A 15,062-nucleotide genomic window follows, 5' to 3' on the forward strand; every position below is an offset into this window, starting at 1 on the left:
TACTTTATACCTGGCCTTATGAAGAGAGTGCAGCTAATATTTTTATACAGGTTTGTTCAGTTTTTTCACCCATTAAATCATAGACAGTGGTTGGAGGGTTTCATAAGTTGTTCATAATCAAATCAAAAATTTGATGGATGAGGCAGACTGTTGACCCATATCAGTAAATATTTGGGAGGGTTTGAGAACACCGTAATGCTTTGGTTGTCTTCATCTAGATTTGAACAGGGAGGGTATAACTTGTTCATTATCTGTATTGCCAATATAGTACAGGCATAGGCAAACTCGGCCCTCCAGATGTTTTGAGACTACAATTCCCATCATCCCTGACCACTGGTCCTGTTTTCTAGGGATGATGGGAGTTGTAGTCCCAAAACATCTGGAGGGCCGAGTTTGCCTATGCCTGATATAGTATCATGGTATTTGATCAAATTTTCTGGATCAATTGAGATGGATGTCCACAGTGCTCTTCAGCTATGGAGGGAGAATGTTCAGCAGTTCTTCTCAATATACACTAACGAGCACTAACAAATTGAAGCTTATTCCTGATAGGAATGATGACAGGACCATGATGACAGGACAATCTAGGTCTATAAAGATGCTGCTATTTCCTCTCCTAGATGGGTTACATTGCCTTTAAATGAGAAGGTGCACCACTCTGAAGTATTTCTTGATCCTGTGTTTCTGCTCAGTTCTGAGGAGGTGGTCAGAGCCCACAGAATCAGCTGCAAGTGTTTCTCTAAAATAGGAATGGCAAATCGGTGCCATTCTAAATGTTATTTACCTGCAGCTCCCAGCATCTCTCAGAATAGTGTCAAACAAACCTCATAGTACTCTTGGTACCTTATTGTATTTGATTGATACATTGCAGCTTGATACTGTGGTTGAGGCCATCCACTTGTCTTTAATAAGACGTTTTGTATTTAACTTTGTGGAGGTTGTTGAGACCAAAGTAGTGAATTGGCAACTGCAAAATTTTCACTGCAAAGAACTCTCGGACTGTGTCATGTCTTCTCCATTGTCATTTGCAGATGCTTGAAGTACGGCTATTGTATGAAATAAATTACATAGAGTCTCCAGATTCTGAGCAAGTGCCACCACTGCCTACGCCAGGCACAGGTTCCAACCCTCAGTCCATTGCTCCCCAGTCTCATCCATCCACTAGCAGCAGCTCATCTGATGGGCTTCGGGATAATGTTCCATGTTTAAAGTAAGTGTAAGGCTAGTATTTCTAAATACTGTATCTCACCTTCATAGACTGCTTAATCTTATTGTAGAAAAAACTTTTGGCTTTTGACATGTGCTGCTTTGGGATATGGTTACTCATACCTCCTCCTAGTGTATGCTTTACAAAGGTGCGCTAATAGAAGACACATGTATTGAGCTTGTATCAATGTACAAAGTAATTATATATTGCTTACCCTGTGAAACTACTTATGTGTTTCAATAGCTGTATTTGCCAAAGTTTGACATATAGCAAGTGCAGCTTTTCTTAAAAAACAGCATGCCCGTTCTCAGTCCTCCAGAGAGAACCGGATGCCAAATGCCCCCAACTACACATTTAACTTAGAATATCCTTTCCTGTGTCCTTTCCTGTACTGTTTCCTATTCCTTCATATTTGAGATAGAGATTAAGTTATGAGCCTGCAGATTCCTGGTTCAAATTTCAGTTGAGCCACGGACTCAATAGATTAACTTAGGTAAGTTACCAACTCTCAAGTCTAGCTCACCAGTCATGACAAGCCACCAAATTCTACTTTATTGAGACTTGGCAGAGAGCAGAACTAATTGCACTGTGAAATGCTCTTTCCTCTGCCATATGTGAAGCATCATCTATTAGTTGCTTTAGACACTTTGTAAAGACATACCATTTTGTCCTGGAAGTCCCTGACTCATAAGATTGGTCTCTGTTATTACTGAATTTCTGTTTTTATAAATGCTTTATAAATGCTTTAAATTAAAGAAAAATAAATAAATGTATAGTAAGTATTGTGAGTCCTTATGATATAATGCTTAATTTTGCAATCACTTCAGCAAATTATAGTTTGCCATTTCATCTTAACTAAGCAAGCTCTGTTGTGTGCAAAACATCATTTACATGCCAGGATTGGAAAATATGTTAAAATGTGACTGATTAAGCAATTTACACCGGGACCAGGTTGGGGGGTGGGCAAATGTGCTCTCCAGTGCTTGCATGTGATCCTTCTCAACATCCGAACGTGGCCACTTACATTAAAAAGTCTCCTCCACATCATATCTGTTCCAGAGTAAGCATTTGAAGCTGTACTAACTTGTAGTAAGAAATACAACCAGTCATGAAATATTCCCACTCTAGTAAAATTTATTGGCAGACTTCCACAAGGATAAATGTTGTCTACCTTTCCTATATATTTCAGAGTTAAAAACTCTTCCCTCAAGCAGTCTCCAGGCTACCAGGTTGAGCTGGTTATCCAGTTAGTATGGGTGAGTGGAGAACCACCTCAGCAAATAACAAGCCTTGCAATCAACTCTGCTTATGGCTTGTAAGTATATTTGGTGCTGTGCTTTCTCTTCCTTAAATCCCATTGTCCTACTGCGGAAGGAATATGAAGTTACTGCTAAATTACTGGATTCATGTTGTTTTGATATGCTACTTGTTCCCATGTTTTCAGTAAAAAGGAACTTAAAGGGCCTTCTCATTTATTGTGGTATTCAGCCACAACACATTTCAGTCTTTGTCCAAGGTTCCCTTTCATTACAATAATGTTGTACCATCTTTGTATATTACATGGGGAAAATAGCTTCTGCTGTTAGATGTGTACACAGCACTTTCAGAAAAGTCGACAAATGGTTCTCAGCACAGAACACAATCTTCTGTGCCATCTCTGATTTCTTGAATGTCTTGTATATATTTAGACTACCAGCCGTTTTGTGAAGAGGCTTTTTTTTGTTTAGTTTTTTGGTTGTATCTAGGCTAGGTGGACATTCAGAAAGAATATGGGAGAATGCAATAATGTGCTGCTGTGACAAGCAGATTAGTCAATTGTTGGAGATTAAAACAAGATGGTGAGAATGAAATTATTGAATGTTGGGTGTACAGTGGGGTGTTCATTTGGGTAATTGTAGAGAAGGTTAGATGATGTGGCTAAGACAATCAGACCAGCATACGAAACCTCTGGGTGAGGCATGGAGGTGTAAGACGTTTTGTAAAAAGTAGAAGTACAGAGTCATCAGTGGTGATGAGGCAAATCTCAAGTGTAGCAGCCAGGAATGGGGAAGATTATATTTTTGTATTCTTCTGCAGCCAGATGGTGGATTGTCTCAGCTCCCATTATATAGATGTGAAAATGCTTCTTTGGTTAATCGCAACAGTTCAGAATCAAAAATCTCCTGTTGGTGTTTCCAGCTCATTCTGTTGTTTTTATCTTGCTTGTTGTTTAGAGTTGCATATTATTATGTATTGTTCTTACTGCCTATTTACTTAAACCTGTTTTATAAGAAATAAATATTAACGTAAAACCATGCCAAGCACAAACGCATGTCAAGGACAAACTAACAAGGCAGCTATTAGCTTCTTCCCGCACTGCAACAAAACAGTTACCCTTGAGTAAGCAGTGGACAGTAATCATTTTATGTTAGGTGGAGGTTTGCTATTTAGCAAGGCAATAGTGTATTGGTTTTATTCTCAGCAACTACTACTAAAATAAATTGTTCTTTGAATAGTTTTTCATGCAAACTTACATTTCTAAATGTTATATAAGAATAGATTTTAGATTTTGAAAAATAATCAGTTCAACTAGTTCCTAAAAATGGAAAGTAAAATGTTCTACTTAACATAAGCATATATTTGGATATCAATCATTCATTGCCATCATATTCTTTCTAATAAATTTTCTTTCAGAGTAGTTTTTGGCAATTGTAATGGTATCGCAATGGTTGATTACATCCAAAAGACCACACTTTTAAACCTTGGCACCGTTGAATTGTATGGTTCCAATGATCCTTATAGGAGGGAACCCCGATCTCCACGTAAAAGCAGACAACCATCTGGAGGTAAGGTCATACACTGGATACTTGCTGATAAATTTTTGTATTGATCTTCTACTTACTGGACTGCAAGCTGATTAGGAGTGCATGCAACTAGCTTTTTCCTTGAAAGTAACTTGCGCAAACCAAAAGGTTTATATGTTGATAATATTCTGTAGGGGCTTCTTTTTAGAAAACATCATCTGATTATGGTAGGCAAACAGTCTTCATTTTAAGAGTATTCCAGACTGCCAAATTTAGCATATATAATAAGCACACTTATTATTATTATTATTAATTATTACCCCATTTCCCCCAGCCACTGTGGGCAGCTTACAGAACATATAAAAACATAATAAAATGTCAAACATTTAACATTTCCCAATACAGGGCTGCCTTCAGATGTCTTCTAAAAGTTGTGTAGTTCTTTATTTCCTTGACATGGGGGGGGGCACATTCCACAGGGAGGGTGCCACTGCCTAGAAGGCCCTCTGCCTGGTTCCCTGTAACTTTACTTCTCACAGTGAAGGAACTGCCAGAAGACCCTCTGAGGAGGACCTCTGTGACTGGGCTGAGTGATGGGGATGGAGATGCTCTTTCAGGTATACTGGGCTGAGGCTACTTAAGGCTTTAAAGGCCAGCGCCAATACTTTGAATTGTGCTTGGAAATGTACTGGGAGCCAGTGAAGATCCTTTAGGACCAGTGTTACATGGTCCCAGCGGCCACTCCCAGTCGCCAGTCTAGCTGCCACATTTTGTATTAGTTGTACTTTCTGAGTCACCTTCAAAGGTAGCCTCCCCAGTATAATATTCTACTTCATTACTTTCTATACAAAAAGTGTTATTCTTTACCAAGGTTTATGTGCTCACATCAACCATCTTCCATTGTCTTGCCTTTCCCTGTTTGAGATTTACTTTTCGTCTTCCTTTGTGCTATCACACCCTGATATCATAAATTCCCTGTTAATTTATTCTGAACTAACTGCTTCACAGAAGCACTCAGCACTTAACCCCTTCATTTTTGGACACAATTATTTCAGCATGCTGTATTTGATCTGTTAAGGTATGTATTGGCACATGGAAGCAAACACATAAATTCAGCAAACCACAAGCCTAAAATTCTCAGAGGAGGAAGCGCATATGAACAGAAAATTTTGGAGGTGCTTCATATCTGAAGATGTAGACAAGCTGCTTGAAGAAGTGCAGCCAACCAGCTGCCCTTTGATGCTTGCCCACCTTGGCTTCTGAGAGCTAGCTGTAGACGGTTGGCTGGGTTTGCAATGAGTGATTAATGCTTCACTTGATGAGAGGGACTGACCACCTGCCTGGAAGAACATGGTGGTGTGGCTCCTCCTTTGGAAGACATTTTTGGTCCCAGAAATATTAAATCACTATTGCCCAGTACCAAATAACTAATTTTTGGACAACGCTTGAGAGGGTTGTGGCAATACAGCTTTAGACATGCCTGGAAAAAACTCTTTGCTTAGATCCATTTCAGTCTTGCTTCAGGCCCGTTATGGTACTGAAGCCACCTTGGACACCCTGGTTGATGACATTTGTCAGGAGAGAGGTGAGAAGAGTGCAAGCCAGCTCATTCTCCTTGACCTCCCACTGTCCTTCTGGATCATCTCAGGGAGGTGGGGGTTGGGGGCACTGTATTTCAGTAGTTCCAATCCTTCATCCAGGGCTGTTTCCAGAAAGTAGTTATGGAAGGCTACTGTTATGTGCCATGAGAGTTGTCCCGTAGTGTCCTGCAGTATTCTATTTTGTCCCTGGAACATCTATATGAAGCCACTGGGAACTGCCATCAGGAAATTTGGTGTCACCAATATGCAGATGATACCCAGTTCTGTTTCTCTGTTGCATATGAATTGGGAGAGGTAGTCAGGATGTTAGACTGATGCTTATAGGTGGCGATGGACTGTGTGTGAGCCAATAAACTGAATCAGAATCCTGAAAAGAAAGCAGTATTATGTGTTCCAGGTTCTTGATTCTGGGATGTGGGGACCTGTCATGGTTAGGGTTGTACTTCCCTAGCTTGGGAGTGCTACTGAATTCAGCCTTGTCATTGGAGGCTCAGTTGGCCTTGGTAACTAGGCATGCCTTTTTCCAGCTCTGGATGCTTCACCAGTTGCAGTCTAATTTGCAGAGACAACTTGGCCACAGTACTCTATGCTCTGGTAAGCCAGCAGCCAGACTAGTGACTAGGGCTCCCTTTATAACTCACATAAGCCCTGTTCTAAAAGAGCTGCACTGGTTGTTGGTTTGTTTCTGGGCTTAGTTCATGGTGCTCACTTAGTCCCCAAATATCTGAAAGACCACCTCCTTTCCTACAGACCTTCTTGGGTGTTAAAATCAGCGAGGTTGGTAGTTCCACTGTCCTTAGAGGTCTCGGAATGTGACCTGAGATAAGAGCATTCTCTGTGTGGAATACCCTCCCCACAGAATTATATCTGTCACCTTCATTATACAGCTTTTTGTCATATGCTTAAAGACACCTGTTGTGAGCATAGTTTGTTTTAATCTTTTTTGAATGCTTTATGTTCTATTACCCTGGGACCTTTTGGTGTAACCAGCCCCTGGGACTTTATAGTATGCAGTAACCACAGTACACCATTCTTCCACAGGAGGAAGAATGTGAAAGAAGTAAAAGTGTAGTGAGAACATGCTTCTTCCCCCAAGTGTTTGGGGATATATGTCTCTGCTTCAAATGCCATGTTTAATGTGGCACACTTCCTGTAAAGGTCATTGGTTGAGTATTGGCTCCACCTGGTGGTTGAAGGTGGGAACAGAACTTGTGGGATGTAGGCAGCTCCTAGTTGACTCTTGCCTTCATCAAAGTAGTCACATTGCTTTGGAGCTCCTGTTCTTTCTCTCCTCAGGTTTTCTAAATTCTACTTTTTCTTCTTCGTTCCAGTGTTTGCCTTCCTCTTAACTGTTTCTAAGCCATCCCATTCTCCCTTCAGTATACCAGGGCAGTATGGTTGTCGCTCCTAACCTTCTCTCCTCCTCACAACTGCTCCAGCACTTTCTTCTCTCGGCCTGTCTCTTGTCACCTGAGCCCTTCTTTCTTGGCTGTTTTCTACATTCTTTGCTGCCTGCATCTCTCCTATAAATAGAACCCCTTTGCCTTGCCTGCTTGCCTTTTCTCTCTCATCCTGATTTCACCAGTAACTGCTTCACTGGAGGATGGAGGCAGGTTTGTTGGTATTGAACCTCAGCGATTCTTCTTAGCTGTTTTGGACCACTGCACCTTCTGGTTTGGTGTGTGCTATGTATCCATGCCTCAGCATTCTGGCTTTCTGAAGAGTAGGGATGGCAGTCAGTGTGCTCTCCGGTGGCAATAGCCATGCCTCCTGCCCAAACTCAGCCTTTGAATAAACTTCAAAGTGCCTGCTAAGGCAGCTTTTCCTTCTTCCTCTAAATGTAAGACCTTTGCTCAGCATTTGCCTCATAAACAAGCACTAAGCATCTCATAGGCGGCAGCCCTTATCCATAGAAAGGGATGAATCCATTTATTATATCTGTGGACAGTCTGGACCTTTAACAACATTTGCCTTCACCATTGCCTGGGCCTGATGGGTTTTATCTCTCATGACTCCCACTATGTGCCTTTGCTCTGCAATGGCCTTAGATTTCATTGCCCTCCTGCAGAACTTACCTCAGCACCATTTAAGGGGGCATCTGTTCTTGTTGAACCAAAATCCTTTACAAAGTCCATACCATTTCCTTCTACTTTTAAAAAAGATCCTGAAGGCAGAGAGGGACTCTGCCTCCTTGTAGTATAAAAATATGTTTCATAGTTAATTAATACTATAGTTTAGAGCCTATTAGTAGAGGTTCAGTAAACTGCTGTCTCCTTGGGCCTGGGCTTATTGTACACCATTCCTTGATTTCTGATCTTACCTGAGTCCTTCATAAAATCAGGGAGGAAAAGCCACAGTGGTCCTTTTAGCTTCCTTCTGGCCACAACGTCTGATCATGGCAGTATCTCCATGGCACCCTCTTTGCTGTCTGGATGTCAGAACTGCCTACTTCTCACAAGTTCTGTTCCTGCCTTTGACCATCAGATATGGAACCAATATTCAACCAATAACATTCATCACTGTATTTAATATTCAGTTGGAAGCCGCCCAGAGTGGCTGGGGAAACCCAGCCAGATGGGCGGGGTATAAATAATAAATTATTATTATTATTATTATTATTATTATTATTATTATTATTATTATTATTATCAGGCACTGAAGATCTGCTCTTCTGGTAGTAACCAATGGAACTTTTTGTGTACTCATATGCAATTATGAATTACTATAATAGCCACATGGAACACTGCAAATGTTTCAGATATAAACTGCAATATTCCATGAATTACCACTTCGTAATGGTTGTAAAACTATTTATGGCTATTGAATAACCAGCAATTCTGGCTCTTCCTACCTACCTTTCCTGGTAGTTCCATATTGAAGATGGTTAAATAATTGTAGTTGTATTAAAAAAATAAGTACAAGTAAGTCTGGCTATTTTATAATATTAGTAATATATTCTATTAAATGAAACAGTTAAACAGCTGAGTAGGAATAGGTTTGTTTTGTCATTAAATTGTTAGTAGTATTAATGGGAAATTTTATAAATATTACGTAAGACAACAAGTAAATTATATTACACTGTGAATTCTGGCACATGCATGATTTGTTGTATTTCAGTTGCTGTCTAACAATTTCCCACAAATACATTGTTTGCTTGGATATTAAAGTTTTTCTGCAGATTTTTTTTCTTTCTCCAAATATACTGTGTTGGTGTTTTTGTCTTTCCTTTCTCATTGCTTCAATAAGGCATGCTGGCTGTGGCTTCTTGCATGTGTGGCCTCTCTAACTTATATTCAGAGTCTGTGAAAAAACTTCGCACCTCTTATATAAGTAAGTCATCTCATAAGAATAAAGTGTTTTAACATCCAGTTGATTAGGTTATATGCATTCATCACCCTGAATATTTTACCATAGCCTTTACTTTTCAGCTTCTTTCACTAACATATCAGCAGAGATTAATTCTATATTAATATAATTATAGACTGTTACCTGAAATACTATCAATATGGAATGTTGGATACAATAAGATCCAGATTACATCCTTCATCTATTTTGCAAGCAACAGTAAAAAAGTGGCATTAGTAGATAATAGAATGCAAGTCACAAATGTGCAGTGGTGCCCACAAATGTGCACAAATGCATGCAGTGGTGTCCACAAAGACATTGGTGCCCTTGGACAAAGGACCAAGACTCTGAACTTTCCTTTTTATTTTTAATAAAAAAGTAAATCTCTAACCCTCCTGAAAAGAAAGTTATGAAGCAAAAATGTACAGGTACCCTTCTAAGCAATTTCTGTGAAATGAGCTAGCCTGGTTGCCTCTGTCAGTCTGCTCTGTCTGCTTTTTAGCCAGCGAGTGAAGTCAGAGCTGTGATTGTTGAGTGTGTTGTATGTACACCAGACAATATTAGTATTGGTATTACAGTTAATTTATTAATCACCTTCTAAACCACTGTCTCAAGGTGATTTATATATAAAATAATTTAAAGTGGTTAAAAACACAAAAACAAATCAATTTAAAACAAACCTAAAACTTGTTATAAAGACCCATTTATCCAGCTGGGAAAGCCTTCTGTTTCTCCTTTCCATTTAGTGCACTTTTCCTGCTTGTCTTATTTGCTAGTAGTCCCTGGAATCTCCGAAGTTTATCCTTCCTTTTTTCCTAGTGACCAGGATGCATCTTTCTTGTGGTGGGTTCTACTGAGGTCAGATACTGCCTAGAAGTTATTTTCTGCAAATACTTCTACACAATAAGTGTGGGTGAATTTTAAAGCATCCCCTCCCTAAATGGCAAAATTCAAAATGTGAACTTTGCAAAAGAGGCTTAGGTGTGTCTCCTGCTGTGCTGGACTTAAAGCCAGGCACTCATTAAGAATTCACTGTATAGTTAAATGATGATACAATATTATACATGTCCTACGTTTCATTAAAGTAAAAGTGACCTTAACTGTTCTTGGGGTGCAGGTGCAGACATGTCTAAACAACAAAGGTGTAATTGCAAATGGCAGGATAGAAGATGACCCAATAGGGTGTGTACTGGCCCCAGTATTGTACTGTGCATTTCTTAAAATTTCTGTCTCTCTGTGTTGGTCTGTGGTCTCTGGATTAATCTCTAATTCAGGTTTTGAGCAGATCTGTAAAATGAAGCTCTCTGTTCTCTCTTCGCTATGGAGGGTAATGGAGGGCAGTGCAATTCATTGGTTCTGTTCCTGCTCCTAGGGCTGTTTCCAGAGAATAGTTTGGGGAGGACCATTGTTTGGCACCATGGGAGTGGAGCTGTAGGTTTCATCTTGTCCTCCATGCTATGTAACATCTATCTGAAAATGCTGGGCTCTCATCAGGGGGTTTGATGTGAGGTGTCGCCAATATGTGGGTGCTAGACCAATGCTTGGAGGCAATAATGGGTGAGATGTGGCCCAATAAGTTAAGGTGAATCATGAAAACACAGGTATTATGTGTTCTAAGTTGTTGAGTCCAGGACGTGGGGGCATGGTGTGTTCTGCACAGCTTGGGAGGGGAGGATAGTCCAGGATCCAGTATTGTCATTTGAGGTTCAGTTGGCATTGATGCTTAGATATACCTCTTTCCAGCTTTTGACTGGTTTACAGCTCTAGCCTCTTATGAACTGAGATGGCATGATCATCATACTCCATCCACTGATAACTTCCAGGCTGGATTATTGCAATGCACTCTATGTGGAGCTGCCTTTGAAGATGACTTGGAAACTGCAACTGGTCCAAAATACAATAGCCAGGTTACTGGTTGGATTTCATTTAGAACACACCTCTTTACTCTGGCCTTTGATACCTGAAATACATATTGTCAGGGAACTGACATCGGAGCTAGAGGCGGAGGGAAGGCTCTCAAATGATGCTGGAGAAGGGCCCAGCAGGGGGAGAGGCAGCTCCGCAGATGGGGAAGCAAATCAGCGCAACACCAGCGCAACATATAGAGGGGCTGATGGGGGAATCGGTGAGAGGGCTCCAGGACTCTTCACCGGACACCAGCGGGGAGAGCACGGGTTCTCCGCTACCCATGCCCACCCTGCGCAGAAGACTTCCGCGCAGAGAGAGTAGGAGGAGACTGGGTGTCAAACAACTTTTATGTTGGAAAAGATTTAAGAAACGCCCACTGACTGATTCTGCTAGCGACTGAGGCAGCCACGAAGTGAAGGGCTGCCCAGACTGAAAGGTTTAGCAAGGCAACAAAGCCTGGAGAGGCGGCAACTTACGCACAAGCAACCCATACACATTACACATATTTTAGATGTAATCTGTTTTAACTGTTTTTAACAAGGGCCTTGTGGTGAATGGTGTATAATAATAACAACTAATATTATAATAGAAAATCTAAAAATGGAAATAACCCTTTCTACTTTTGGCCAAAGTGGATATGATTTACAGGCACAGGAGCCCATCTGGATTTAAGGCTGCCAAACTACAAACAAATGGTTGGCTTTTTTGTGGGGGAAATTAAAAGGTTTTACTTTTCTCTGTATGGGACGCGGGTGGCGCTGTGGGTTAAACCACAGAGCCTAGGGGTTGCCGATCAGAAGGTCTGCAGTTTGAATCCCCGCGATGGGGTGAGCTCCCGTTGCTTGGTCCCTGCTCCTGCCAACCTAGCAGTTTGAAAGCATCTCAAAGTGCAAGTAGATAAATAGGTACTGCTCCAGCGGGAAGGTAAATGGTGTTTCTGTGAGCTGCTCTGGTTCGCCAGAAGCGGCTTAGTCATGCTGGCCACATGACCTGGAAGCTGTACGCCGGCTCCCTTGGCCAATAAAGCGAGGTGATCGCCGCAACCCCAGAGTCTGCCACGACTGGACCTAATGGTCAGGGGTCCTTTTACCTTTCCCTTACTTTTCTCTGTAATCCATATTAGGGTGGTACCTTTATTAGGCCATTTAAAACTCCCAGATCCATACATTTAACATTTTGGGGGGAATGGGAGCAATGGCCTGGCTCTTTGTCAGGAATACTTTTGCTTCTCTTTTTTTCGCCACACCAACTTTTCCAATGCTTGTGTGTATCCTCTCATAGATTTTACAGATCTCTGATAGTCTTCCAGCATGAGGCTGCCTAGCTGCCTGTGGAGTTCTGAAGAGTTCTAGATATTAAAGTAGAATAATGTAGTTTGATTTATAACACACACACACACACACACACACACACTGTGTGTGTGTGTGTGTGTGTGTGTGTGTGTGTGTTAAGAAAGCCTTCACTCCTGTGATTTTACAAAGAAAATCAAGAGCTCTTCAGTGCCTAGCAAGCAACATTATGGACAGCCTTGTTTATTGCAAAGCCCATGGACCTAGAGAAACCTAGAACTATAAGATAACAAACAACAGATTGACATGAGGCTTTGTGAGGCTTTGTACTTCTGCCTTTCAGTGTCACCTTTACACTTCAACACCTTTCATAACAGCATCTCCTTCCAAAGCAGCCCAAGTATTTCATCATCTGTAGTGATGCCTGTTGTTGCTACTTCGGTTTTGTAGTGGATACAGTGCTTTTTTTATCCTTATCAACGGTCTAGATGCCAAAATCACATGTTGACTGTCACTTTGATTGAGCAAGAGTTCCAAACAACCACCACAGTCCTGGATTTTTCACCACCATGGTGTTTTCTGAAATTAGTGGTTTCTTGGGCCTAGAAGGGCACAGATTATCAAATAGATCAGTATATCTGAAGTATGTATTTTTAGGCCTTTCATCAAAATTTGATCTGTTTTGACGACACTGGTAGGCAAATACTTAAACATGTTAAATATTACTAATTCTAGCTTGCTTTTTATAGTCTATGGTGGTTTTTAAATGTAATCTATTTGTCCTTACATGTTCATTCTTATATTCAACTTGGTTACCTTTCTTTGTAATATACTTGTTTACAGTACAGGTAATTTTGCATTAATCCCATATATTACATAGAAAAATCACATTGAAAAATGGCTTTCATGCACATCTATACCAACTCCCCTTTTCCCTGAATCTTCATAATCATCCTGTTCCCCAAAGAAGAAACACTGATACTTTGAACAGCAAAACACGTTTGTCAAAACTCTTAGTTAAAAATATAATTAAGTATCGGATTTGATTGTTTCCCCACTGGGCACAAAAATACCTTATGTGTAATGTTTGTGTCAAGAATTAAAAGTGGTCCACAGCTGTTGAAACCTGTTGTGTTCTTTGTATTTTACAGCAGGTCTTTGTGATATTAATGAAGGAACAGCTGTACAAGAGGATCGTTGCAAGTCACCCACCTCAGGTAATGAACTGTTCTTGGAAACACTTTAGAACAAATAGTACTTCAAAACACCTTGTAGCAGGCTTCTCTTCTCTTTTGTTTTCATGCTCCAGAAGGATTTTTACTATGCCACTGAACTTTACAGTGGTTTTCTCAAATATACACAATTCAGACAAGTACATACAGCTGAATACTTGGTTTGCCTCAAAGCTATTCTTATATATTTGTCATTATTTGTTATTTACAGTGTTTAGAATGCATTACTATAGGAAATACTATATTATAAGGGGAATGTGTTTTATGTCTCTTGGGCTATCTGTTTCAAGAAGAGATTATTCACAGTAGAAATGTGTTCTAACTCCTACTCTCATCACGATCTTTTATTTGTAGGAGCTTTCATTGTTCTTTGGCAGAGGTAATTTAAGTGGGAAAAGGTCATCCCACTTTTGTCACTTCTGCTGCTGTTATAGTAAAATTAACCAACAGGGTGGAAAGTAGTATAAGAATAGGAAGCAAGGAGTGAGTAGCGATTTCATTAAACTTTAGAATCTTTATTTCAGCTATGCAACTTGGCAAGTTGCTATCTTTTTCTTAAATAGGAGTTGAGACTTTTTCAGTGGATTAGATTTTAATTGGACCTTGCAAAAAAAAACCTCCCTCTGCTTCCCTGACTGCTTTTTCAGCGGCAGCAAAATCATCATCATCACAGAATCCAGGGAGCAAGCAGGGGGGGGGGGCTTACAGTGTCACCACAGGAGTGTGAACAGGGGCTTTTTGTGTACAGTAAGCCTGCAACTTACACACATTTAACTTGTGCAGATTCAGCTTTATGTGCATGGCAAATTTATTTATTGATTCTTAAAAAGCAGGCAGGGTTCTGGGGGAAATGACTCTGGCAATCCCACCCACCATTGGATTTTGATTAGATACAATTTTGCCTTTAAGTGTGATCCCTGGATTGAGCCATTTTTTAATAATGTGTATTAATTTGCTGAACCCAATCATGAATCTGACTTGGGTAGGGAGGAGAGTGCCTCCCATCACTAGAAGAGAATGAATGTAATATTCCCAAGGAATTCAGCAAGTATTGTTATTGAAAGTAGTAGTTCCTGATATCATTTGTATCATTAATTTTTTTTTCATCTGTACAATGTTGGTATGCATAGAGAAGGGAGGGAAGGTTTTTTATGTTCTTAGTTAAAATGTAATAAATATATGCATGCAGAAAACTATTTACAAAATTCATTTTTACAGGTAAACAAAGGATGTTATTTCCAATTAGTTTTTTAAGTAATAGCAAAACAACCACACTTCAAATCTTTTCTCTTTTGGATTGAAATACAGAGAATTGGCAAAAGTAGCTATATTTTCATTTGTTATTACAGAGATAAGTGCACTGGAACACGCTTTAGACCTAAATGAAGCTATTTCTTCTGAATTATTTTGGCAATATTGATAATACAAAAATTGACATTTAAAATGTGAACTAGAATCCCTGCTATTATCATGTGAATATTTTTGTTAATCTGAACACAAGCAACCTTTCCAGACTGTTTTGTTTCCCGTTTCCCAATTCCCATCAGAAAATATGTATCTTCTAGGCTTTCCTTTGGTTGTGTGGTCTCATCTGTACTAGAAAATTGTAGCACCAGCATAAGTTCAAAAAATTAAAGCTGTGTATGATGAAAGTAAAACATGGAAGATGCAAAAGTTATCTGTCTCAAATGTAGGTG

General features: G+C 40.0%; 1 protein-coding gene across 5 annotated transcripts in view; it reads left to right on the plus strand.

The window, feature by feature from the left end:
* The window catches only part of STXBP5 (syntaxin binding protein 5), a 122,738-nt gene that overhangs the window by 76,431 nt on the left and 31,245 nt on the right, over window positions 1–15,062 (plus strand). For all 5 annotated transcript variants that reach the window (XM_083496259.1, XM_083496261.1, XM_083496260.1 and 2 more), the window contains exons 16-19: window positions 1,032–1,210; window positions 2,397–2,522; window positions 3,881–4,032; window positions 13,285–13,350. In XM_083496259.1, coding sequence (XP_083352385.1) covers window positions 1,032–1,210; window positions 2,397–2,522; window positions 3,881–4,032; window positions 13,285–13,350 — 523 coding nt within the window. The remainder of the gene's footprint in view (window positions 1–1,031; window positions 1,211–2,396; window positions 2,523–3,880; window positions 4,033–13,284; window positions 13,351–15,062) is intronic.

This window comes from Podarcis liolepis (genome assembly GCF_965112155.1).
Source record: "Podarcis liolepis genome assembly, chromosome: 3".
Lineage (NCBI taxonomy): Eukaryota > Metazoa > Chordata > Lepidosauria > Squamata > Lacertidae > Podarcis > Podarcis liolepis.